At 43.7% G+C, this 26,338-nt stretch overlaps 2 protein-coding genes across 7 annotated transcripts in view; one reads left to right on the top strand and one right to left on the bottom strand.

The window, feature by feature from the left end:
• fam49a (family with sequence similarity 49 member A) overlaps nt 1-17,469 on the top strand; it is a 32,607-nt gene extending 15,138 nt beyond the window's left edge. The window contains exons 2-13 of one of the 6 annotated variants that reach the window (XM_082505437.1): nt 5,000-5,055; nt 9,211-9,290; nt 10,990-11,111; nt 11,863-11,968; nt 12,063-12,199; nt 12,341-12,418; nt 12,633-12,749; nt 13,880-13,959; nt 14,087-14,213; nt 14,624-14,694; nt 15,482-15,541; nt 16,094-17,469. In XM_082505437.1, the coding sequence (XP_082361563.1) occupies nt 9,221-9,290; nt 10,990-11,111; nt 11,863-11,968; nt 12,063-12,199; nt 12,341-12,418; nt 12,633-12,749; nt 13,880-13,959; nt 14,087-14,213; nt 14,624-14,694; nt 15,482-15,541; nt 16,094-16,103 (978 nt within the window). In that variant the 5' untranslated portion in view covers nt 5,000-5,055; nt 9,211-9,220 and the 3' untranslated portion in view covers nt 16,104-17,469. Of the gene's footprint in view, nt 1-4,999; nt 5,056-9,210; nt 9,291-9,582; nt 9,663-10,989; nt 11,221-11,862; nt 11,969-12,062; nt 12,200-12,340; nt 12,419-12,632; nt 12,750-13,879; nt 13,960-14,086; nt 14,214-14,623; nt 14,695-15,481 lie in introns of those variants that run through there. The other 5 variants (XM_082505439.1, XM_082505436.1, XM_082505438.1 and 2 more) reach the window with 5 other exon arrangements.
• A 767-nt stretch (nt 17,470-18,236) lies between these two features.
• On the bottom strand, nt 18,237-25,607 carry fbxo16 (F-box protein 16). The gene is made up of 9 exons (XM_082505434.1): nt 24,414-25,607; nt 24,148-24,264; nt 23,081-23,116; nt 22,727-22,933; nt 22,465-22,629; nt 22,072-22,340; nt 20,834-20,948; nt 20,268-20,505; nt 18,237-19,643 (listed from the first exon to the last, which is right to left on the bottom strand). Exons 2-9 carry the CDS (start codon nt 24,241-24,243, stop codon nt 19,579-19,581), a joined length of 1,191 nt encoding a protein of 396 aa, XP_082361560.1. The 5' UTR covers nt 24,244-24,264; nt 24,414-25,607; the 3' UTR covers nt 18,237-19,578.
• Between the last annotated feature and the right edge of the window lie 731 nt (nt 25,608-26,338).

Genomic DNA, 26,338 nt, shown 5'->3' with positions numbered 1-26,338 from the left:
CTACGTGTAAATGTGCTGATTGTTGAAAATGTCAACGTCGCAGCGAGGAGACAAAAGGTTTTGATCCAAAGTGGGTCATCGCCTCTGCTGCCTCGGGGCAAGAACATGATTTGGGCACAAAGGAGATGGGACATCCTGATCGTTTCCATCTCTACACTTCAGAGGTAAAAAAAGAAAAGCAAATGTTCTATTTGTACTCGTATCTGACATTTTCTGTGTTACTCAGAAAAGAGTTACTTGGAGAGTCAGTTGTGGTGTCAGTGCAGCTTCCTGTGATTGGGTTTGTGAGTCTTTTAACATGTCCGTATACTTATGACTAAACAACAGGTCCTGGTGCCTGCTGTAAATCACAGCTGTGGAGGAAGCGAAACGTCATTTCCATTTGAATAATAGCATAAAATGTCTTTAACAGATGACTCTTATCTTACAAAGGTAGACGCTAAAATTTGAATAAATAAAGTCCAAGATATGACGTGTTTACACAGGCTTCAGCTTTTTACACTTGTTTGGAAACTGCTGTTAGACAAATTTGCATTAGATTATGTGTTTGCAGATTTATTGGGTGGTCAGCGGTTATCTACTGCTGGCCACACTGTGAAAACACAGCTGATAAGGACTTATCTGCTGTTATGGTCAGTTTAACCCAGTGAACTGTGGGATATGCAGTCTTTTGTTTTCCTGTGTAAACGTTGACGGAGCCTCTCAGTATTCCTTTCTATGCTGTATACGTGAAAACAGCAAAGACGTCTGTAGCTCTGCTTTTTCCCAGCATGCACTTGTTTTATGAGGGTTACACAGACAGACGGATCTGTGCTCTTTAAGAGGAATCTTTGTTTGCTCCACTTCAGCGACGCTGAGGCGCCGTCATGATAATGATAATCTGTTTCTTCACATGTTTTTGTTTACATCCACCCTTCCCTCTCCGGTGATCCCTCCTCTCGTCATGTGTCTGCAGACTGCCGCTCTCCCGTTTTAAGCAGCCTTCTTGGCAGAGATTCGCATCGTTAGTGACAGCTGCTGTCATCACACACCTTCGCTTTTTCTGACCGGTAGCCTTTATAGAACAAAGCGTGTCCACATGTCTGTCTGTCCCCTCCAGGCTGTCCGTCGTTCTTATTTTAACGCACTTCTCTGCTGTCACCATGGAAACGGATGGTTGTGAGACGAGCCCATGCAGGCACACGTGTGGTTGTCCACACAAAGAGACTGTTAACATGTTTATGTTTGTTTTTTCCAGTCCATGCAGGGAGGGTGCCAGCACTTGTCTGTACATGAAGCTCACATAAGAGCAGGGGGGTGACTTTGCTCGTTTCTACTCCCCGATTGCTCTTCAGACACGTCAGATTTCTTCAATTCTTTCGACAGTGTCGTGTAAGCTGAGGGGAAAAACATCTGCACTCGAGAGATGAAGCACGTCATTCAATAATTGCTTGTTGTTGTTGTTGTTTTGTTTGTTTGCTTATTAATATTTGACAGAGACGAGTACTACCACCCACCCCTTTGTGGATGTAAAACAACGGCACTTTTTTGCTAATCTTTGCGCTGTGTGATGTCAGAAGGGGGGGGGGGCTCTCTTGTAGCAGGGGTGTCCAACCCCAGGCCTCGAGGGTCCCGGTGTCCTGCAGGTTTTAGATGTGTCAGCTGATTTAAACGGCTAAATGACCTCCTCAACATGTCTTGAAGTTCTCCAGAGACCTGGGAATGACCTCATCATGTGATTCAGGTGTGCTGACCCAGGGTGAGATCTAAAACCTGCAGGTCACCGGCCTCTGACGCCTGGAGTTCCCCGCCCCTGTCTTATAGGGTCATCTCAGGTGCACAGACCCCACCCACCTGCTGTCTTGTTTGTGGGGACGAAGGAATGGAGGTAAAACCACTTATTTCAGTTATTATATAGTAGGCGTACTGAAAACCCTCACTGAGCCTCTGTATAAGATGATAAACTCTGGGAAGGTGACGTGTTGTGGCACTCGCCTCTTGTTTGTTAGAAATGAGCGTAATCCACGTTCTTATCGAACCTCCCTTAACGATGACGGCTGCCACATGATCAGCATGGGCAGACTTTATGATCAGTAAGTTACAGTCACTGGAGTTTGTGTGGATGACTAATCCGACTGCGTGTTCATGACTTTGCTGCTACTTTGTTAGAATCATCATTTTGATGTTTGCTGTCCTGTGTTCTGACTTGAAGTGACAGCTGATGATGAGTCCTGGGAATCAACACACCAAACAAGTCCAGCTGGACACCAGCGTGCAGCCTAAATTTAAAATGCACCTTAATGTTAGATCACGTAAAACCATTAGCACTAATGGCGCTGTCATTTTCTGCATCACTCTCATAACCATGTGGAAGGATGTTCCCTGTATGTGATCCTCAGTTTCTTAAATTTCTTTGTGGTTTTTTGGTTTTAGCTTCTTTTGTTAGAAACACTAAGACTGAACTGAAACTAAGTGTTATTGTATGAGGGGCGCGACGTAGGTCCCTCAGCAGAGGTTTTACAATACAAACAGAACTTTCTGGAAGCATTTTGCTCTCAGGCTTAAACATCCAGAGTCTCAGCAAACACAACGATGCCTCATAAAGCATCGATGCGTTGACCATCAGTATTGATTTTTTAAATGCGATTCATAGCAAACTAATTAATTGTCTTTTCTAGTGCAGCAATAAGCAGGCTGCTTGGCTTGTGTCTCACAGCTTTGGTTTCTTTGCGCCAGTCTCTCCTTTTTCTCTTCCTGCTTCCTCCACCAGTTTGTCTCACTTATCTCATTCCTCACTCATACCTTCGTGCTCTTAACAGCAGATCTGTTGGATAAAATCAACATTACTGCGCTCAGATGTTTTGGTTTTCCCCCTTCGGTAACTTACCTTGGGACAGCAGCGGCCCGTGTGTTACTGTGCATGTTATTCCTCTGAGGTCACTGGAAAATTCCATTCTAGCTCTTGATTGATGTTTCCTGAAAAACATGTTTATTTTTGAAAAGTCTGCATGCATCTCCCTGCACACTGTTTGACTGCACCACCTGCCGGGATGATTGACAGATTTATTGACTTACTAATAAACCGGCGCTCAGCTCTGAGTGCTGTGATAAATGTGCTGGTAGTTTAAGATTGTTGGTTTGCACACTGGTATGAATGGCATAAGTGTGAAGTGTTGATGCTGCATATTTTATTAATTCGTTTATTTTCATTCTAGTGCAGTGCGTACTGGCTGACTTTTGCAAACGTGCTTGATTTCATTGTGTAGATAAGTTGGGCACAAATGGGGAAATCCTGCCTGTTTGACTGAAAGCAGAAGCAGAGAAGGAAAAGGGAATGAAACGGACACATGGGGCAAAGAGGAAGGAGGACTTCAAAGAAGCTGAAGTGCAGAAAAAGAAGGAAGTTTGATGTATAAAGTGGGTGTGATATTATATCTAAAGACCATTCACGTGTCCAACCGCAGGGAACAGTTGCACTTTCTGCCCTTACGAGGAGAGCATCTCGTGTCTCTGGAGGCACCCACCCATCCATCCATCCACCCACCCAATCATCCGCAGCATCCCTTCTCTCAGCACTGTTGCTGTGCAGGTTCCACAGAGGATGAAGCAGAGTCAGTGCAGGCGAAGGTTTCAGTGACAGTTGGTAACATGTCTACATTATGTAAGTTAATGGGTTAGCGGATCATCAGAAAATCAGATGCTAAGAACAAACGTGGCGTTTGTATCAACAAACCTCTGCAATAGATGAATTGTCTGCAAAAAAGTGTTATGTTGAACAAAAAGTGTTTGAGAAGCCCAACATTTGGGTGTCTGTGGAAGTATTTGCATGATGCATGTATTATATGTTCATTACCTCGCTGCCATATAAACGTGCATGAGCTTATTAGTGCGTGTGTGCACGTGAAGGCTGTAACTTATGATGCCCACTGTGTCATTTGTACAGTGACTAATTCTTATGATCGTCCAATAATAATGGCCCTGAATGCTCTGAGGTTCCAGTTCTCGTCCCAGCGACTTCGCCCTCGCCTGCAGAGTGCTAGCTGGAGCTGGAGGTCATCGCGTGATGAACGCAGTGAAACCACATCAGAAAAACGTCGAACAGTCGTGGGATGATATTAAACTGACTCGAGCTGCACAGCTGCTCCAATGAACTTCAAGAATAAAAAAAGCCTAACTGATCCCTTTTAAGCAATTATTAAATTAAGGTAAAAATAAGGTTCTAGTTCTTTGCACACAAACACTGGGGTATTATTTACACATGAATATTTGCTCCTGCCTAGATTAGCAGTCCACAAGCAGCCGGTCAGACCAGGATGAGCCACGTGGGGCCGTAAAACAAACATTTCAAGCACAACAGGAAATGTAGTAAGATGTAGTAACCGTCCACAGCGCAGCTTTACTGCTGCTGCATAATTCTCTCCAGTCAGGCCTCGCCATAATTTAAAAGTACTTTGTTGCGGTGTAACTATGAGAGGTACACATTTAGAAACAGCCGTGACAAATATTAGGTTCAAATGTGGAACAATTTGCTCTCAGCTCTCACAGATGAACGCTGAGCTCCAGGTGATCCTGGTCTTTTCTTGTGGTTGGACGCTGTGCTAGTTGACAGCACCATCTGTTTATTTTCTGCTCCCACCTTAAAGAGAATTGGAGCATTGTGCAGCCGCAGCACGGCACAGGATGTTCAGTACCTCAGTAACCTGCAGACGGGCTAATCGGCTGCTTTTCTTTGGATATGACAGACGCGGTGTCGATTTCAGTGTTGAATAATTCAGAGGTGTGTTTTGTGATGCTGGAGGATTGTATTTGTCTGAAGGCTCGTGTGCATCAGCAGAAAAGAGTTATTTTGTTGGTTGATGTGGAAAGCTGATCCTCTGCCCGTTCAGTCGGCAGGTGTGCGACGTGCACGCAGTGACACACACCTGCACGTGCATTTTTAATGAGGAACTGTGCGTTTCCCTCGCTGGTATTAGTCGTGTCATTTTCTCTAAGTCCTTTTTTCCCTTTCTTGTTGTTACAGAGACACAAAGAAAGCGGATGATATAAACCGCAGCCTGACGTCCTCCACCAGAGAAGGTACATCACTCATGACCACAGCATGCTTCATGTTCGTACAGTCGGCACTCCAAGCTGCCGCTAAGACACGTCAGCCAGCAGCAACACTGTGGTTTAGATGATCTTAGGTAGCTGGGATCAGCCCGCGGTTGTTGTGTTAAGCCTCAGAAAGCTCCTCGTTCTCTGGGCTTTACAGCCAAACCTTTGTTTGGTAGTTACAGGATCTGAGGAGGACGTTCAGGTTTTCCAAAGGTATCTGTGCAACTTTGCAATGAACAAAGTTAGAAGAGAAAAATTGAAAAGGGTCAGTGCCTCCTTTAAACACCTCTGTGTAATTTCATAATTGAGTGTAGCATCTGTCAGTGGGAACTTCCCTTTTTTTATTTTTGTGTTTTTGAGGGTCGAACTTGTTGCCTGAATTTATTTATTCATCTAAAAAGGAAAAAATCACCAGTGAGCTCATGGTAGGTTTAAAGTACGTTTTTGAGACTGCCATGAAATATCTGTCAGTATTTTTATTTTATCTGTCATTTTTTTATTTGAAAGAATAAAGCTCCAACTCTACAAATAATTTGTGTTGCCAGTTTGCTCCGATCAGGATTTTCTTTCTGAGCACGTGTTGGTTGGGACTCCCCAGACGGCAGAGGAGGTCGTTTAACCAGAGAACTCATTTTGGTGCTTTAAGTGCATAGAATTAGCTTTAATTACAAAGCTTAAATAGCCTTGAGATGGCAGCACAGACTGCAGCAGCAATGCTTAAATTGAGATTAGAGCAGCAGAGTTTTGGTCTCTGAGAGCAGCACGTGTAGCACAAAGGTAGCTCATGTGTTAACACAAAAGATCTACTCACAGAACAACAGGCTTCACCATTTAGACATGCAGATTATGTTCAACAAATTGCATTTTTAATTTCTTCTCTCTTTTAGGGAAACCGCTTTAATCTCGACCTCACTTCATGATTTCTAGTTCCACTCTCAGCGTATTCTTCACTGAGTCGTCTCTTCACACGAGTTTCCACAGATACTCGATAACTGCCACTGAAAGAGGAAGAACACAACAAAACCGCCTTTATTAAAACAAGTGGAACATAAAGGAGTCGCGGTTATATCAAAGTTTGATTCCAGTAGCTCAAAACACCAAATGAATGTAATGTTACCTGAAGCGCAGACTGTAATAAGAAGCGTGCCGATGTGCACGTTAATACCTCACACCTCTCATAGACTGTATTTAAAGGATGGCTGGTGGAGTTTTAGATCCTGCATCTTGTCAGGGTGTCGATCGCGCGTCTGAGCGTTTCCACCATCGCCGCCATCTTGGTTGTGCAGAAAAAAAAAAAAGGATGTGATGAGTAAAGATGGGTGTGAAACCACGTACTCACCGGCTGGTGGACTACTTGTCAACCACAAGTCCTTAGCTGTTGGGTGTGTGCTCTCGTGCCACCGATGATCATTCATTTTAAAACGTAGTATGATTAATATTTACAAAATAGACTTGTTTGTTTATTTAATGTGACCCACAACGTGTGACCGAGCCCATCAATTCTTGGAAAGGTGTTTAAAGGTCAACACAGAAAACCATAAACGTCCATCATCTCAACCTCAGCTCTCGACAGCAGCCTTCAGATGGAGTTCATGTTTAAGCTTCCTCCACACTGGCTTCATTTTCTGACCTGCAGTCTGTGGCTCACCCTTTTACACCATCTGTGGGCAACGGGAGCTAGCTAGGAGGGAGCTAGGAAGCTAATGCTAGCATCGTCACAGGCCCAAACACGATTTCTGTAAACACGCTGTAAACATTCGACCTGTGAGCCCCCTCCCCCCACCCTCTTCCCACTTGTGTCTCGAGTGAAACAAGACGCTCGCACAGACACTACTGTTGGTGTATTACTGGCCTCCCTGTAGTACCAGGTGTTACCAAACAGCTCGAACTAAGAGACACAACCTCTGCCATAACTGTACCTAATGATCTGACAGTAAACATTACCCAGACGTGCTATTTGTTGTGCAACCTGCCACTCGCTGGTGTAATTCAGTCCATAAACATAAAATGGTGACGCGGTCACATCCCATTTAGATGCGTCATTAAAGGACGCTGATTGGGTTTCGTTCAGATCGTCAGAGAAGATCAGTGACATCATGAGAGCGATATTTGACTGGTTTCACGCCTACAGTGTGTGCTGGTTTTTTATCATCTCATATTTACTTAATTGAACACAAAGTCCAATAATTCTCCTGTTTTTGTACAGTTTAAAAAAACTATACATGTGCCAGATGTTGTATTCAACTTTTAATACAATAGAATAAAACTTTAAATGAGGTCACCTTTATTATAGCTGTACTGTAGATAAAGTGATTGACTGGCTGTGTGAGTAGGTGCACATGCACATGCATGAATCGCTCTCTGTAGGCCGTTAAAAGTGAGCTGGTGTAGTTTAGGAAGGAGAGCGTGTAACAGTGCACGAGAGCGTGTAACAGTGCACGAGAGCGTGTAACAGTGTGGCAGCCAGGTGCTGCAGAATGTCAGGGAGATGCAGCAACAGGTCAAATCCCCAAACATGTGCGGTAGGCTCAGCTTTGAGCCAAGGAACTGAAGCGACTCGTAGTGCAAAGTCTTCAGAGAGGTACCGATCACAGTGATGCATGACGACTTTAGACCACGTGGTTGTTTCTTAAATGTTTGATCATCTTTTATTCCCAGTGCACACAAAATGAAAACAACCACAAATGTACTTGACTGGACCGTTTTATCTCAGAGGGGAAAAGTACTCTTCGCAGTCTTAAAGTCAGCTGTCAGTTTTAATGGTACCTGAGGGGTGGGGAGGTGGAGTCTTGCTGCAGATGAAGCAGCTGCGGACTCGTAGCCACAGGTTAGAGTCTGCCCTGAACAAATAAGGCTTGCACAGCAGCACATGTACCAGCATGACACGTCACAGTAGTTAGTGAATGTAGGCATACGTCAACACTGCCCCCTGCTGGTGCAACCCCGAGTCTGACTGCTCTGCATGAATTTAATAATCTGATGCGTTTTTAAGGTATATAATTTCCTCCCAATCAAAGGCTGTAGGAACAGTATGCAGCCTGTTATTATGCACACAGTTATATCTGAATTTATGACGAGCGCAGGATGTGCAGCGAATACCACGGTTGAAAAATAGCGGACAGCTTGCTGGAGGCTGTGCAGAGAAATGCAGTGTGACTATCATGTGCACGCTGCTGCACAGAGTCTCTATTGTTGCCACTTCACTCTCTGGCTTAAGTCGAGGGAAGTTGGCTGTTAATGTGTGAGAAAAGAAGACTCGTGTTTATCTTTACTGTGTAAAAATGCAAGTGTGCCAAATATACTAACACAGACTTTAAAATCATTTTTGCAGCAGCTAATTCAGTTTTTTAAAAATAAACAGGGTTACACTGTTCCTATCTGCATCTCTGTGCGTTCCTGACGTTATGCTGCTGTAGGTTTAGGCCCACTGTGATTACAGAGTTTGTGACCACCCGTCATAGCTGGGGGAGGGAGACTTTTCCCAGGAAATTGCTGCCCTTTGCCTCCAATAAAAGCTTTATAGAGTGTAACTGTAATTTAGGACTCTGCATTTGGCTGATTTCAGAGACGCCTGAATCCAAAAGAAAGGTCTGCATTTTCAGATCAGCTATCAAAGCTTGGTGCGTGGTTGGTTTCATTTCTGTCAAAGGGATGATGGACGGAAAGGTCGGCAGCAAGGATTCAATTTAGAAAATAAAAGGACAATAAGTTTTTCCCACCCTGCGCATGGTACAGTAAACATAGCCAAACCTTCAAGCAATGAAGTCGGCGTATACGTGAGCCAAGAGCGCAGACTTTAAGCTTAGCTGACTCCACCCACCTTGTATTTGAATCTTTTGTTTGCGAGGGGCAGCCAATCAGGAAGAAGAAGAGAAAGGGCATTAAAAACAAAAAGAACTTGACTAAGAGCAAATATTTGATTTTATTTTGTAAACTTTTGATTGATAGTTTTGTCTGTTTAGAAAGTTTTCACTGCAGGTAGTTAATTAAAAGGCCTGGTTGGTCTTCAGAGGCGCTGCTGTAAGGCAGCATCATTTAATATCCAGCTCCTGGTCTGAAATCAGCCACACTGAACGTGTTTTTGGGAAACTGTATGTACTGCTATCTGTTATGGTGACGACTCTTTTTAACCATCAGGTTTGCTGGAATGGGTAACCTGCTAAAAGTCCTAACAAGGGAAATAGAGAACTATCCACACTTTTTCCTGGACTTTGAAAGTAAGTGTGGCGGGGCAGTGGGACAAAAGCTGGATGGAGAAGGAGGTGTAGCCTGCTCTGCTCTTTCTTCTCTCTCCGTCAGCCTCTGCTCTCAATGACCAAACTGTGAAGGCGTCCTCTTATTCTCTCCTCTTTTTTCCTCGCCCCCCTCTTGGCTCGGTCGCGACCTCCCGCAGCATCGCCTCTGATCGCCCGTCGCTAATCAAACAACTTTCTTTTCTCCCTTTTTTCGGTGGCTCTTTAACATCACACATGCTCTTCCTCCTTTCTTTCTCCTTTCTCTCTCTTGCAGAAACCAAATGGGGAATCTATTAAAAGTGCTCACGTGCACAGAGTTTGAACAGGGGCCAAACTTTTTCCTTGATTTTGAAAGTGAGCGCAGCTTCTGCCTGTCCTCTTGCTCCCACGCTCTCCTTTCCCCTCAACCAGTCGTCCCTTTAGCCTCTCTGTAGCCGCTCCGGCTGGTCAGGGGTCAGACTGTTCAGCCGCTGTGAACCTTCCTCCATTGAATTTCTAATGTTATTAAAATTCATGATTAATTTCAGCCCTGCTTTAGAATAGGAACTCTTTTCTTTGTGTGCCAAGCAGAAGAGGAATGGATCTGACCCTTGACCTTTGCCGTCTGCTTTTACTAACTCGTCCGCATGCACCTCTTTGTGTTTGTGATACATTTCATGCACCCAAATGTGACATAATGTAAACATAATGTTTACACACACACACACACACACTACGCCTCCACAGTGGCATTTCAGCAGCTCGCACGCTGTAGCCAACCCCAGGCTTTGTTTATTCAGCAGAGAGGAAATGATAGGAGTGGAGGGTTTTTGAAATGCAAAGCAGCGCAGACAGAGTTTTAATGTCAGCGCTGCTCTATATTTAGACTCTCTGTGGTCATGATAACCAGCTCTCTATTCTGAGTCTTAGACGGGTCTGGCTAGGCTTGGAGAGTTTGCATTACCTCACACGTTTTTACAACTGAGCTGCCAGAGCTGAGATGAAGAAGCAGGGGTCATGGTGTCATAAATATGCATGCAGCAGGAGACTAAGAGCCGGTGAGCTCATACGTACCTTAGACCTGATATTTGTTTCAGTCAGTCACGGCTGTCGCTCGAGCACGTACAAGCTACGGCACGCTTTGGATGACCCTGTGCAGGCACACTGACCTTTGACCCCCACACACACTCTGCCCATCTCTCATCTTTTACAGTCAAATAGTCAAAATATCTGCCTTAATGTGAGCTGCCATATTCAGATACGTTTGTGTGTTATTGGCGTAAATGTGGCCTCGTTTGAAGCTCGAGGCTGCCGCGTGCATTCGGTCCGAGGTGCTGGAAGACGATGGAGCCAGTTTAGTGCTTTTCACTGCAGTGATTTGGCTTTTTGCAGTTAAAACCATTAAAGGCAGTTTTTGGTTTGACTGTAAAAGAGCTCAGTTGTATTGTCTGAAGTGATGTCCCTCACTTGAGTCGTGCTGCTGAACGTTTTTGTTTTGTCGGGTTTCCCATTTCAAACGAACGGCGAGTTCCGTTCTAGCAGCGAACGCGTTCAGCGAGCATGCTCGTTTCCTGCACTCGGTGCTAGCTTTCATTAACTAACACGGTTTCACATCAATATGGAAAAAATCCACTGAAGTTTGTCTGTAATTATACAAGAGTGTCATTTGTTGGCTTGTGTTCTGATATATGTTTGTGTTTAGATGCACAGCCGACAGACGGAGAGCGTGAGGTGTGGAACCAGGTGAATTCAGTCCTCCAGGAGTCTGAGAGCATCCTGGGTGGCCTGCAGTCGTACAAAGGGGCTGGCCAGGAGATCAGAGATGTAAGGAGAAGCGCAGAGACACGGCATGGCGAAGAATCCTGAGTGGAAATCTCTGGATTCGTTCCGTAATGCCAAACATGGCAGCTGTCCCGTCACTAACTCCCAAACCGTGTGAGCGAGTTACGATGTCGGACTGATGCAAGTTCGCGACAGCTTCAGCTGTGTTGTGGGAGCATTTCTACTCCTCACTGTTCTTGGCTTATTGTAATCACATTACACTTGAAGCAGACTTTAGTCACAGTAGTGTGCTGTGCATGCAGTATGGATGCACAGTCCCAGTGATCACTGACATCAAAGTTATGGCCTTTTCCTGCTCTCCTTCAGTAACCGAGCTCACAGCCGACCCACAACGTTTGCAGAAGCTCGTTACTAAACAGCTGACTGTGAATTCAATCAGCTGCACAGAATGAGCTGCAAGTCAAGTCCTTCATGCAAATTCTGACTGTAATCAGTCGCCTGGAGGGGGCAGCTTTGCTGTTGTTCACTTTGACTTCAATAGTCTGTGGTACAGAAGAACTGCATACATGGAAAAATATATAAAGCTGTAATAATAATGGACTTTTACTTAAGTGTAACTGTTTCATCTTTACAGCGACAGCAAGTGGAGAGACGCCTGCCACCACACGGCTCAAACTGCTGCGAATGCTTCTGTTATCATACAGAAAGCCCTGTTTACCATTTTAGATCTGTGTGCGTCGCTCCGTGCTGTTGGGATGCGTGTGACGGTTGACGAGTGTTTCTTTGGTTCCAGGCGATCCAAAACCCCAGCGATCACAGCCTGCAGGAGAAGGCGTGGAACTCCGTCTGCCCGCTGGTCATCAAACTCAAGAGGTTTTACAGCTTCTCCCTCAAACTAGGTGCTGAACAAACGCCTCCTTTCTGTTACTGAACAGGTTACGTTAAAGTCAAATTTCTCATCACATTTAAGATTGTGTGTGTTTGTGTGTACAGAGAAGGCTCTGCAGAGTTTGTTGGAGTCCCTGACGTGTCCGCCCCTCACGCCCACTCAGCACCTGGAGAGGGAGCAGGCGCTGGCCAAACAGTTCGCTGAGATCCTCCACTTCACTCTGCGCTTTGATGAGCTCAAGGTCTGTGGAAACACTCGAGCTAAACTCAGACGCACACACAGTCAGCCTTATCCCGATACCTCGTGTGTTGTACTGCACGGCTTTATCAAACGTGTGCGTGTGTGATGGCGAAATGATGACTGTCTCTTTGTTTTGCCGTAGATGAGGAATCCTGCCATCCAGAACGACTTCAGCTACTACAGAAGGACCATCAGCAGAAACCAGATAAACAACATGAACGTGAGTCTGGGGAAAAATCTTTTCCTGTTTTAGTCAGATTTGTGTCTGGAGGACGTACTCTGTCTAAAAGAGGGAGGAGTCAGGACGAGAACAAACTGATCAGATTAGTTTTTTCATCTAAACCTGGCAGCCTGATGTTGGCAGAGTAGGGCGCTTGTTTCTGCTCAGCAGTGGGAATAAACCTGAAGCCTCGTGGTTATTTCTGCACCCACAGCTGGACATAGAGAATGAAGTCAACAACGAGATGGCCAACAGGATGTCTCTGTTCTACGCGGAGGCCACACCCATGCTGAAAACACTCAGCAATGCAACCACAAGCTTTGTGACAGAGGTACGAGTCTAACACAGCCGGCGAGTTCCTCCTGGCTTTGATGATGCATTTCATCAAAGCAATATTTGTTGAGTCTGTCCTCATAAATGTGACACAAATATCAGCTTTTTTTTGTTTGGTCACTTCCAACTGATTGTTTTCCACAGTGGGTGGATCTGTCACAGTGGGTGGATCTGTCACAGTGGGTGGATCTGTCACAGTGGGTGGATCTGTCACAGTGGGTTGCAGGGCAACCTTCAAACATTATGTTTCAGCTCTTTAGTTTTCTGTGTCTGAGGCCAAACACAGAAACACGTTACTGTTATTGTCATCGTTGTCACTCACATTGTAACCGGAAGTATTTTTAATCCTAAACGTGGCGCATGAGAAACTTTCCATCAGGTCGACGCAGCGACTCGGATGGCGCGGAGGACACAGAGTTCCCACTGAAGTCTGAATCAAGCTTTAGAGTCAGCAGTTAACCAGACAACATGTCTGTGGACAGGTTCAAACGTCTCTACTGTCGAGTGACCGATGCTGCCTCTTAAACTCATTTAGCCAATCTGACCGCGCCATCAGATTACTGTGTAGGTCAGTGTTGTCTCTGCCCTCTCCTAGTTTAGTCCACCATGAACAGGCAGTGATTCGTATCGAGCTTTTTCACTCTCAGCTAACACACACACACACACACACACACACACACACACACACACACACACACACACACACACACACACACAGGCTGGATGGACGTTTCACGGGTCCTTGACTCTCAGGATCTTACCTGAGGAGAAACCACAGCAGCTACAGATGGAGCCACAGACCTTCAGCTGTAGACGAGCTTCTCTGAATACTGAGCCACAGCTTTGATCTTTCAAATGACAAAAAAACACTACATGTGGCACTTTAGTTACTTTATCTTTAGTTACTTTATCTTTAGTTACTTTATCTTTCTGTGAATGATTTTCTTTTGTTGTTAAGCTGAAGAGCAGCAGATTGATGGCCACAGGTCAATGCCTAAAGTTCCTCTTTTATTTCAGGACAACGAGGTTCAAAGTTCCTTTTTGCGCTTGCTTTTCAGAAATTTAACTTCAGGTCTAAAATTATTTTACCCATCAGCCTTTGTAATGAAAACATGTGACTTTGTTCAGAACAAGACGCTTCCACTGGAGAACACAACAGACTGTCTCAGCACCATGGCCAGCGTCTGTAAAGTCATGCTTGAGACGCCGTGAGTCTCTCACACACACACACACACACACACACACACACACACACACACACACACACACACACACACACACACACACACACGTAAATCATTAAACTTTCCTGATCCTCCTCTTGTGTGCGTGCAGAGAGTATTCAAGTCGTTTCAGCAGTGAGGACACGCTCTTGTTTTGCATGAGGGTCATGGTTGGAGTCATCATTCTGTATGACCACGTCCACCCCAACGGCGCCTTCAACAAGTCCTCCAAGATAGATGTAAGACACACACACACACACGCACACACACACACACACACACGCACACACACAGTTACACACAGACACACACACAGTTACACACAGACACACACACACACACACACAGTTACACACAGACACACACAGTTACACACACACAGACACACACAGTTACACACACACAGACACACACACACACACACACACACACACACACAGTTACACACAGACACACACACACACACAGTTACACACACACACACACACACACACACACACACACACACACACACACACACACAGTTACACACACACAGTTACACACAGACACACAGTTACACACAGACACACACACACACACAGTTACACACACACACACACACACACAGTATTGTAAGTCATTGCTGACATCATTGATTTGTCTTCAGATGAAAGGCTGCATAAAGGTCCTGAAGGACCAGCCAGCAGACAACGTAGAAGGTCTCCTGAATGCACTCAAGTAGGTTCACAGCTCGCCTTTGGATGCCGAGTTTTCCTGTGTGGGTTTGATTCTGGTTGTATGTAAGATTCTGACTCATGCTATGGACCAATTTTGGCTGTGAAAGTTATGAGAGGTTGTACGTGTGCCTGCCGAGGTAAAGCCGAACTGTAACCATGTCCACAGTTACCTTAAAAAACCACCTGCTGAAAGCAAATATCCGGTTGGACGTGGCCTGGTCTTTGCAAAAGGGAGCTGGCAGGTGTGTGATGTCACACTGGGTTGGTTGGTACAGGTGATAGTCTGGTGTATTTGAAGCCAGCGAGCAGGTTTAGGTGGCTGCACACGTCTCCAGCTACCTTATCATCTAACCCAGCGTCCCCGACCAGTTTATGTCCGATGATATTTTCACAGACCGGACTTTAAGGTGTCGCGGATAAATACAACAAAATAAACCAGTACCAAAAAAAGATTTATTCATAACACCCAACAATAAAAACACTAAAAACCCATAAATTTCACACCTGAGCCTCAACTCTGGCGTCCGGATTCCCAACGAATCACGGACCGGTGCTGGCCCGGGGGTTGGGACCGCTGGTCTAAACCACAGCAGTGTGAACGTGTCTGAGGAGCACAGTTTCCTGAACCGTGGGAAGTTTCCTGACCTGATTCTCACAGAACTGTCCAAACTGCACATGTGAAAATGGCTTTTGTGTTTGTCAGCAAGAATTCCTTTGGAGCTTCTTTATGCGGCCTCGGTGTTTTCATTGGTGCACTAACGTCCACTCCCACTCCTTTTTCTCCTCAGATTCACCACAAAACACCTGAATGACGAGACCACTCCGAAGAACATCCGGACGATGCTCCAGTAATATTCCTTCTCTCTTATATAAATATATATATAAATAGATATGAAGAGGATCACTGCTCTGACCTCAGATAAGATGTATATGTTTACATTATTTAAAGAGTCGATGTTAATACTTTTGTGTATTTGCATAGTGATTCCCTCCAAGTTACTGAAGCCTGCAGATCATGTACACACTGTGCAAAAAGAAAGAAGCTTCACATAATTGCCTCGAGCGGTCAGAGCACAAATGATGGTTGCCTATCAGCCTCACATGTGCTGAGCTTTGCGAGCAGCGCTCACAAATAAAGATCCCAGGCAGCAGGAAAACGTCCTTTAAAATGTACTTTTTCAATTTTCTATTTGGAACTGTGGCCATCAAACTGTTTCTCCTCAAATCCAGACAGACGCTGAAGATATTTCATCTTCGCGTGTGTCGGCTCGCGCACAATGAGACGCACAATCATTCTAATCGTTTGTGTCGCCGTGAAGGGCTGAAGACTACAGCAGGGGGCGATGTTTCACTAAGAGCACCTTGGTGTGTTCTCTCTCTTTTCTGTGTTCAAACTCCAGCAGCCTTTGAATTAAACCCACTGTGAACATGAAACCGGACTTTGCACGTCCAGTGAGATCCAGCGTGTCAAAGCTGAGGGGTGCGACTGATGAGAAGTCGGTGAAAGACGTCACCGAACCCGCCGCGTTTTACTCAGTCGTGTTTGACTTGCGTGACAATAATTGTGTGTTTTCCGTCTTCTGAGTGACTTTTAATCTGCGAGGCTTTGCTGTTGAACTTTCTTTAAAAGAAAAGCCAAAAATGTCTTTAATTTTCTGAATAAATTCTGTTTTCCACTTTTGTTTTTGAGTCTCTTTGAGGAAAGAATTGAGTAACATTTCTCCTGGACTGGGAGGGGAAATGTGTCCAGATTGTTTTTATATGGTTTTTGATCATGTGTAAACTCATAGTCTTCTGAGCAATTCCAAGACTCACGCCTGAGAAACTCAAATGAAACATCGGAGTGTAAGGTTGTTGTCACTGATCACGGCCTGTAGCTCGTTCTTCTGCTGTCGTTTTAGAAGAACGGTTCTCTCTGATTTTGGGGGGTTTTGTTTCGAGCCTGCTCACAGTCGGTTGGACAATCTGTGCTTTAATTTTAGTTTTAGTTCATTTGTAATGTCATCTGATCACCGGTGCATCAGGACAGCACGTCTATTATACGAAGCAATGAATCCTCGTGCACAGCAGTCAACTTTTACTTTGTTTTTGTTCAACTGCTGTACGCTCTGTTGTTTGAGCCTTTTTACAACGCGACCTAATTACAGTAATAACTGTGTCATCCACGAGTGACGATTAACCCCTGTGGTGTCTGTGGCTCATTGCGAAGCGCCACATTTGCCTTAAAAGCTGCCGCAGGCCGACACGTGTTAGGACGTAACCTGTGAAACATCCACAGTTTTACTTTATTTTGAATCCAAAAGCCATAAATACACTCCTGGTCTTTAACATTCATCCTCTGATTAGTTAACAGTAAATTAACACAGTCTTTCATATAAGTTTCTTTCTCTTGTATTTAGTAATATATATATATACATACATTTTGGAGGCCATGTTTATATGCAACGAGTGAAAGCTCGTTTGAAGCCGGCTGTGCGTATGAGAGTGATATTTCATATCTGACTGAAGTGGATTTTTTTTATTATTATTAATAAAAAAATGACATTGTCTGTCATAATTGATGTACATGAGGCTTCCCTCTTTGCCCAACATATGCTGTGTGTTGACAAGTTGTTTTGAATACTGATCAAAATCAGTTACTTTGTCTCAAACTGACATTTACTGTTACATATTTCTGGAGTTCAGACTCACTGGTGTTAGAAATGGCTTTGCTGTGTTGTTGCATATTGACTGGGACGTGTGGACTGGATAATAAAGGTGGTACATTTCTTACACACACCGTTTGTTTTGGCGTTCTTGTGTTACAGCTGATTATAACTCAGCAATTTTAAACTGAAGTGTTTGATTGATTGATTGATTGGTAATTTATTTCAACATGTGAACAATATACAAGTACATTTAGAAAAGAAATGAGAGAAAAAAAAAATACTATACAAATTACATACAAAAAAACATTCTGATTAATTTACATGTTGAAAGGGAGTGGGAAGAAGTATACACTTATTTAATCCCACCCCTGTCCCATAAATTATCAGTGAATATTTAGTCAGCTTCCTTACTGATATAATTTGTAATAAAAATAGTGAACAGATTTCTGATATACTATATACTATAATATCACATCATGAATTTTTTGTTTGTTTGTTTTTAAATAGAGACATTCACTTAATTTAAATATTTTCCTTTTCTTTATAGATCGAGAAGATCATATTTTTATAACTCTTTTTGAACAGTTTTATGTTTGGACATTGCTTTAATTCCATATTCAGTTTGTTCCATAGTTTCACTCCTTGAACAGAAACACAAAAGCCTTTTCTTGTAGTACGTACCTTCATTGTTTTGAAGTTACAAAAACCCCTTAAATTATAACTTCCTTCTTTCAAAAAAACATACTCTGAATATTACCTGGCAGTTCTTTATTTTTTGCTTTGAATAGAATTTGTGCTGTTTGGAATTTCACTATATCGTCAATTTTCAATATTTCAGACTGCAAAAATAGTGAGTTTGTATGTTCCCTATAACCTGCATTGTGGATTATTCGAATTGCTTTCTTTTGAAGAGTAAAAAGTGAATGTAATGTGGTTTTATAGTTATTGCCCCAGACCTCTGCACAATAGCTTAAGTATGGTGAAACCAGTGAACAGTAGAGAATATGAAGTGATGTTCTGTCGAATACCTGTTTTGCCTTGTTTAGTACTGCAATGCTTCGTGATACTTTGGAATGAATATATCTTACGTGAGCTCTCCAGTTAAGTTTGTCATCTATTATTACCCCCAGAAATTTATTTTCACTGACTCTTTCAATATCAACACCATTTATTTGAATCTTTGCATTTGTATTTAAACTACTATTTCCAAATAACATAAGTTTAGATTTATTCAAATTTAATGATAATTTGTTTTTATCAAGCCAGAACTTCACTTTACTTATTTCATTAGTCATATCCTCCAATAAATTCTGCAGATCATCACCAGAGCAAAAAATGTTTGTATCGTCAGCAAAGAGAACCATTTTTAATACTTTGGACACTTTACAGATGTCGTTAATGTACAAGTTGAAGAATTTTGGACCCAAAACTGACCCTTGGGGTACACCACAAGCAATGTCCATACATAAGGAGCAACCACCATTTATTTTCACAAACTGCTTTCTGTCACTTAAATAACTCCGGACCCAATCTAAAACTACCCCTCTGACACCATAACGTTCCAGTTTTCTTATTAATATATCAGGATCTATAGAGTCAAATGCCTTTGTCAAGTCTATGAATAACCCATGTTCATGTTAGAAGTATTAAAACGTCTGTATATAAAATGCAGCTGTTTTGATGCTTTAAGTTTTTCAGATTTTAAAGTCTTGTTGTTTTTAAATTTGGGTAAATATTTGGACAAACGTGCGAGCTAATGAGGTCACTTTACCATTAAGTAGCTCGTCTCATTAGCATGGTGCATTTGTAATGTGCTGATCTGGGCTAGCAAAAAGTCGACTTTAAATATATTGGTGTCCATTATTATCAGCACCCGAAGACCTGCTGGAGTCATAAAATCATCAGGAAATTATTAATTGTTGTAATTAATCAAGTGCGGATAGGCTCAATTTTTTTTTTTTTGTAGACTCTTACAGGGTTGGGGGGGGTTCTAAGTTAATTTGCCCATCCCGTCTGTTAACACAGTACTAATACAGAAATACGTTAGAATTACTGTCTACAAATGGGTGACATTGTCTCTTTGTCATTTCTCTTGTAGAATTAAATGTCAAATATTTTTCCTAATGATCCATCTGTCTACATCTAGTCAGGGTTACACACTGCATGTGCAGAAAGATTGAAGCTCCAGGTCTTGAGGTTGCAGACTGTACTTCTGTTTTCCTCCAGGAGGGGACGATCTACTTCTTCTCTTGCGAATGTGATGCAGACGCGGTCCAGGGCTGAACCTCAAACAGGGGTGCACCTACAGTCAGCGAATACAGTTTTTAAGACTGGTAACACCTGCACCACTTCTCACACACACTGTTCCTCCTCTGCTTCTCAGACTCTTTGCAGCTTTTGTTGGTGTCATCTTTCAGTGCTGATTGTACACTGTGGACAGGCTTAAATCAATCAAATTATATCACACCAGTATAAATCCACCCCTCCCTTGATTCTGGAGTTTAAGAAACATCTGCTTAATTATTTGCTTTTTAAAAAAAACAAGATTCGTTTGTTCGCCTTCATAAACTGAAGAATCAGTTCTGAGCATTTTCCATTCTTAAGCTACATTTTATCCACTCAGTGTTTCTTCTGCTACGAAGCAGACCTCTTATGTTACGTTATATTCCACAATTGTTAGGCTAAAGCAAAACATGCCCTGTATGAGACCTAAATAACTTTTTATACAAGCGCACAAAGAGTATATTAATATTTTGCAGTACAGAGTAAATGATTAATCTCTTCTCAGCATTTGGGAGCGAAACTGCACGCAGTCACTTTCCTGCAGAAGCTTTTGAACCTACAGTTTGTCCTGAGGGGGTTTCTTGTTGATGTGGAGTTACATCATACTCAGCCCAGAGGAACAGCAGGAACTGTGAAAACTTACTGGGAACGCTCCTGTGTGAACGCTGGAACGCCCTGAGCCCTTCCACACTCAGCCGAGGCACCGGCGTCCTCGCCGGCTTCGGACGGATCCCGGCGTTCCACTGGGATAAGTGGAGAAGGCGCTCAGCAGACTCCCCAGTGACGGGGTGATCAGCGATACTGTGCGATGTCCATGTGGGGTGAGTTTGTGTCTGATCATGAGGAAGACTGTGGGGTCTGCTGCTGGAGCTGAGGAACATCTGAAAGAAGAGATGTGACCTCATAGTAACACAGTCTAAGTGTGGTATGCTGTATAGTGCAAACCCAGATCTTAAATAAATATACAGTAATTCCACCAAGGCCTGAATATTAGATGCAGCAGTGTCCTCTATTTCACCCTCTCCTCCACCCTTCCCTCAAACACCATCATCAGCATAATTTGCCTCCCGCTGTGCAAACGCTGTTCCATAATGCATGATGCCTGCTGGATGCAGTCTCCAGAGATTTGTCTCCGTTTATTATCTCCCTGTGATTAAGACAAGGAGGTCACAGCCATATGGCACTGATGATGAATGGGGAGTGGTTTACCAGCGATTTGGCTTTGCGTAGTTTATAATTTGCTTCAGAGAGTGTTTTCTTTTTCCCATCATCCGCCTTTGATGTGTTAGTGCAGCAGGTGGAGGCGCTGTTGTTTCTCATCTGCCTGGAGAAAGACAGCAGAGTCAGTAAAGGGGAACGATCATGCATGATAATGACATCAGTTTATCTGCAAGTGAACGCTGTGGTGAAACCGCTCAGCCCTCAGACAGTTGTGAGGCAGAAATCGCCCCACCCACCACCTGTTCAAACCTTCTGATGGGGCAGCCAATAAGATGAAAGTCAAAAACTGAGAATCATGAAAAATTACTGAAATGCAAATTAATTAATCAACTATTAAGTCCAGGCAACACCTGCTGACTCTTGCACTGCCACTCTAAGGTGAGTTGCAAAGGGTTCCTCCACGAGCTCTAAATAAATTAAAATGCCCTCCTGCAATATCCTGGTCTTTGGGTTCTCCCAGACCTGAAAAACACTGTGATGAAAGCACGGTGTGAAGAAAAACCTCTGATGCTACCCTCTCTCCACAAGCAAGTCTAAAATTTCCCGGACGAGCCCCCAAATATGACATAACCCAGCTCAAACGTTTCTAGTTCCTTTGTGGATATAATGTTGATATAATAAATATTGGTCCCCATTTGAACCATAAACAAGGACAAAGCAGTTTGTGCTTTAGAGGATGTCTACTCTATGACTGATAAGTTTCTTTCACATATTATGTCTGGTTAAAAAACACCGAGGCATTCATTGAGCTGTCAGAGCTCTATGTGTTGTTAATGTCCATCATTTATATCCATTTTGGCAGATGGCTTGGTTCTGCTGTAGGTCTCTTCCTGTTGAATGGGAACTTTTTCTCTCCACAGACGCCTGGTGCATGCTAACAGGACACTGTTTGGGATTTATAATATTTTAATGCCAAATGCACCTGTTCTTATAGCACTTTTCTACTCTGAGCAATCAAAGCACTTTTTCCCCACTATTCTATTTCTCTCTGCAATTTAAACACATTCATACACCAACGGATGCACTACAGAGCATCTTAGGGTTAGTGTCGTGCCCAAGGATATTTGGCAGACTGGAGCAGACGGGGCTCAAACCACCAACCTTCCAATTAGTAGGTGACCCACTCTACCACCTGAGCTACAGCCACTGTGGGGCCGTCACTATAAAGAACCTTAAAGCCTCATTAATGCCAGACGTGATTCAGCAAATGTTCCCTGCCGTCTTACGCTCTCAGCGCCTGTTCGATGGGGTCCAGATTGTCCAGGTAGTTGAAGCGCAGTGTGTCTTTGGGACGTCTGTCAGAGTCTCTCCATGGTGGGGGTGCACCTGGCTGCTTCTCCTGTCTCAGTCTTGTGCTGGAGCTGCTTCCAGGTTGCTGCTTGGTGGATGCTGGACACTCCTCCAACCTGATGGCTGCTATTTCTGACGGCTCTTTGTGACCACGGCTTGCTGCTGCGACATCTGAAACCACAAACTGCTGCTGCGATGAAGCACCCTGGGAAAAAAGGGTCTTTTATTTTGTTTTGATTTTTGAAAGCTAGATTTTAATGTTATTTTGTGTTATCGAGTTGTTAAACAAAGGTAGGATAATTGTTTAAATCTCTTCGGGATCTCCTAACCTGCAGGACGCTCAGCCGCAGCTCCTGGACTGTCTGGATGTAGTGTCTCTTCCAGACGCCCTGTTCGAATGGTGTCGGGGAGGAGCTGAGGAGCCAGCCGAGCCTCAGACACTTGGGCATCCACAGCTGGTCCAGCTCCACAATGCTCTTCCACTGCCAGCTCACCTGCGCATGGAGGATCGAATCATTCATTTACCAGACTTCTTCACAAGAACAAGGGCCAAAACTTTACGTCACTCCCCATAAATGAATCCACGTGTACCTGGGCACATCGACAGAGGCTGCGTGGGTCCAGGAAGGAGAAGAGATACAGGGAGAGGGCTCTGGGGAGCAGGCAGGTGAAGTCTGCGGCCTGCAGGGGGAGCTGTCTGCTCACACTGAGGCTCAGGAACCTGAGCTGCTCCACTGAACAGCTCAACACCAAGTCCTGCAGCACCGCCTTCCTCTGACTGTCAGACCACCTGTCAAACTGGTAAAGACATGAAAGAATACAGCAGAAAAGCAGTGAGCACAGCATGGTTTCTAACTGCTAGCTGGATTTGTGTGGGCTTCAGCTCACGCTGGGATCACTGTAAGGGCGCATTAGGTGCTTCTTCATTCATCTGCTCACACATACCCACTTTGCTAGAAGGCTTCGTCTCTCTTCAAACACCTACAATGAGACAACAGTGACAAAGGTTAACAACTATAGTATCCAAAGTATTCAGTTTTAAAGTTTTTAGTTGTTTAATCTTTCGAGGAACTTGGTATTTATGGAAGACCAACACCGTCAAACAGAAAACAAGGAAATGAGCCAATGTCGTTCAAGCTTCCACACTAAAGCAAAGCCAGCCCGGTGTTGTTCTGACAGTGAGGGCAGTCACAGCCTGCTGCTGATCCACAAATAATCAGAAGCTCAGCTCACAAAACACTTTTAATGACAGCGCCTTTGTTTACATAATGAAGCAGGACCAGGACCAATGAAGTGACCAATGCAACCAGTACACAGATGCAAATAAATTAATGAATGCATTTCATTAAAAGGAATTTCTTTAAAATAACTATAAAGTAAAAAAACAAATATTTGCAAATTAATTTAGATATTATTGCCTGTCTAGATCATCCACGGACATTATTATGATTTCCTGCTTTGTGACTGTGTTTACTAAACACATTATATGTTAAAAAAAATTAAATCAAATTGCCGGCATAAACAGGAAGCAATAATTTAAAGAAAAATTAAAATCTAAGGCTTATTTATTTAAATAATTAGTCATTAAGAAAAATTAGCTTCATATAAACTGAATGTATGCCAATAAAGTAAATTCAATTTAGATGTAATCAAATTATTTTATTGTGGATAATTTTGGGGGGTTTCAAGAGTGCGTCAGGCAAACACCTGGTCCTGCAAGCACAGGCTGAAACAGACATAAATCTTACTGCAGCGAAGGGAACATTTAAAAAGAAGCTGAGAGTCGCTTGACTCCACTGTTAGAGCTGTTTTATGTACTCAGGTCTGTACTTTTGTGTCCCCCTTTTCTACTTCACCAGCTTTAACACAGACATTTACATTTTGTCACGTCCATCAAAAGATGTAGTTAGTTTTACTTTCTACGACACTGCTGTACATCTTATAAAAGTTACTGAAACGATTAACAGCCACCCTTTGGCTGACGGCACAGTTTCAGTGTGAGCTGATGTGACCTTGCTGTTGGCCCGCGGGTTGTTCAGAGGAGTCCAGGTGCTCCGTTTGGTCTGCGTCTTCGAACAGCTTGCAAAAGATCTTGCTGCAAGTGCCATCACAGCAACAAAGATGATGCTCTAGGATACAAAAACAGTAACTGCTACTCAGGTATGTGTTGCTTTTCCTCACATTGTGTTCATGTGTGTACATGAAGCAGGAGTGCCTAATAGTTCCATGTTTTTAAAATCCAGCCAACACTAACACCGTCCTGCGGTGTTTCACTCACCCGCAGCTCCTCAGCTCGCAGAAAGAAATCCAGCTCCAAACTCACTTTGTAGGTGCGCGCTCGGCCTTGGTGCCCACACACTTCTTTCTCCTACTTCCCCGTGGATAGTTTACTTGTTTCCATAGTAACCGTGAGTGTAGGCTCTCCTGCTTGTCACAGCCTGTGACACACATGGAGGCGGTGATGTGGGTGTCGCTGCAGAGAAAAGCAGAGTGTGCGGGCCTCCCTCGCTCTAATGATGACAAACGTGGTGCAGAAGTCCTGACACTGCAGTTACTATAAAGACCATCGCATTGGCTGACACAGCAACAGAAAAACAAAGCATTATTATTGACTGTCGCAGCAGCAGAACCAGCAGTAATAAGCCCGGACAAACGAATCTGTTTACGGAGTAATAACCAACAGCTGGTGTGTAATAAGAATCATAAACCAACAGCATCTTCAGGGCTGTGTCTGCTGTGTCCCGCAGGCCTCCAGCTCCACGCTTTCACTCCCAGCAGTCACACAAGTTTCTGATTCAAAGCCTGCTCGTTCTCGGATGGGCGGTCGCGCGCAACGAGGACAGAAAACCTGCTGCGAAGAAAAACGGAGAACTGCGTCAAGTTAGACACGCGGGAGTGTAACCGGAAACGAGCCCTGTGCCTTCAGAGTAATAGTTCACTCTTTATTGGACTGACGAAGAAACGTTTGTTTCACTGGAAAAGCAAAGACACCAAGAAGTCTTTCAAAGTCTCTCTGACGAGATTTAAAGATTCGTCCTTCTCTCCGTCTTTAAGCCGCTTAAACCTGACCTGTGACCAGTCAGCATGAAACAACACCTAACACAGCCGCTGTTTACTCTACACATAACAGACAGGACGTCAGCAAAGAAGCAGTTTTAAATATGTATTTTTAAGCACTAAGCACTAGCAACCAGTCGCAAAAGCATATTTGGTCCCAAAGGTTAAGCTGAACCTACAAACACCACCTACAGCAACACAGTTTGGCACCAAACGATCACTTTGCACCATTAAGATGATTCCCAAAGAGCTGTTAGCTGAAAACTATTACAGCAAAACCAAAAACCAGCCATATTACACAAGTTCAGAATTGTGAAATTTACTACACAAATGTCTTAATGTAAACTTAAGAGCACAACTGTTTGGCTTTAACTATGTACTAGCTGGATTATATCATTTTGAAAACTAGACATGTGGAGGACAAACAGGAAGCTGTCAGCCAAAACCATCTGCAGCAGATCCCAATATCTAAACGCCATGTCCTTAAGAAACAAGGGAAAAAATCCACCCAAGACCTGACACGGGATCTGAGAGATGCATCTGGAGCTTCAGATAATCGGTCTACTGTTCACTGACGCTTCATCAGAAATGCTTTCAGTTGAAGGGTGGCTGCCAAGAAGCCATTGTTCAGGAAGTGAAACAGGGAGAAAAGGCTGAGGTATGCCACTTCACACAAGAACTGGGATGAAAATCAATGACAACAGGTTGGATGTGAAATTCTTCGTTTCAAGTATTGGATTAATCAGTATGTCGAGGGGTCATCAGGAAAGAGGTACAAGAAGAAGTCTCTACAACCATGTTTAAAACAGTGGAGGCTCTGCCGTGGTCTGGGGCTGCTTTTCAGACAGTGCTGTTGGAGATCTTGTCAAAACTGATTGAATTATGAACACAGAAAAGCACCGTCAAGTTTTCATCCACCATGCAGTCCCAGGTGGAAAGAATCTGATTCCATTTCTTTATTTTTCAGCAAGGCGGTGATCTCAAACACACGGCCAATGCAGTAAAAACATACCTGGATAGAAACGCAAGACCTCTGTCAAACAAAATAAATAAATCTGGGTACATTCCAGGGAGGGGGGGTCATAACCCCCCTGGAAATGACGCCCTTGTTTGAATGTCCTTCAAGAAGCCTGAGAACTATTCCTG

This window comes from Aulonocara stuartgranti (assembly GCF_965226115.1).
Source record: "Aulonocara stuartgranti genome assembly, chromosome: 15".
NCBI classification, from domain to species: domain Eukaryota; kingdom Metazoa; phylum Chordata; class Actinopteri; order Cichliformes; family Cichlidae; genus Aulonocara; species Aulonocara stuartgranti.
This window is presented reverse-complemented; position numbering and strand designations above follow the sequence as displayed.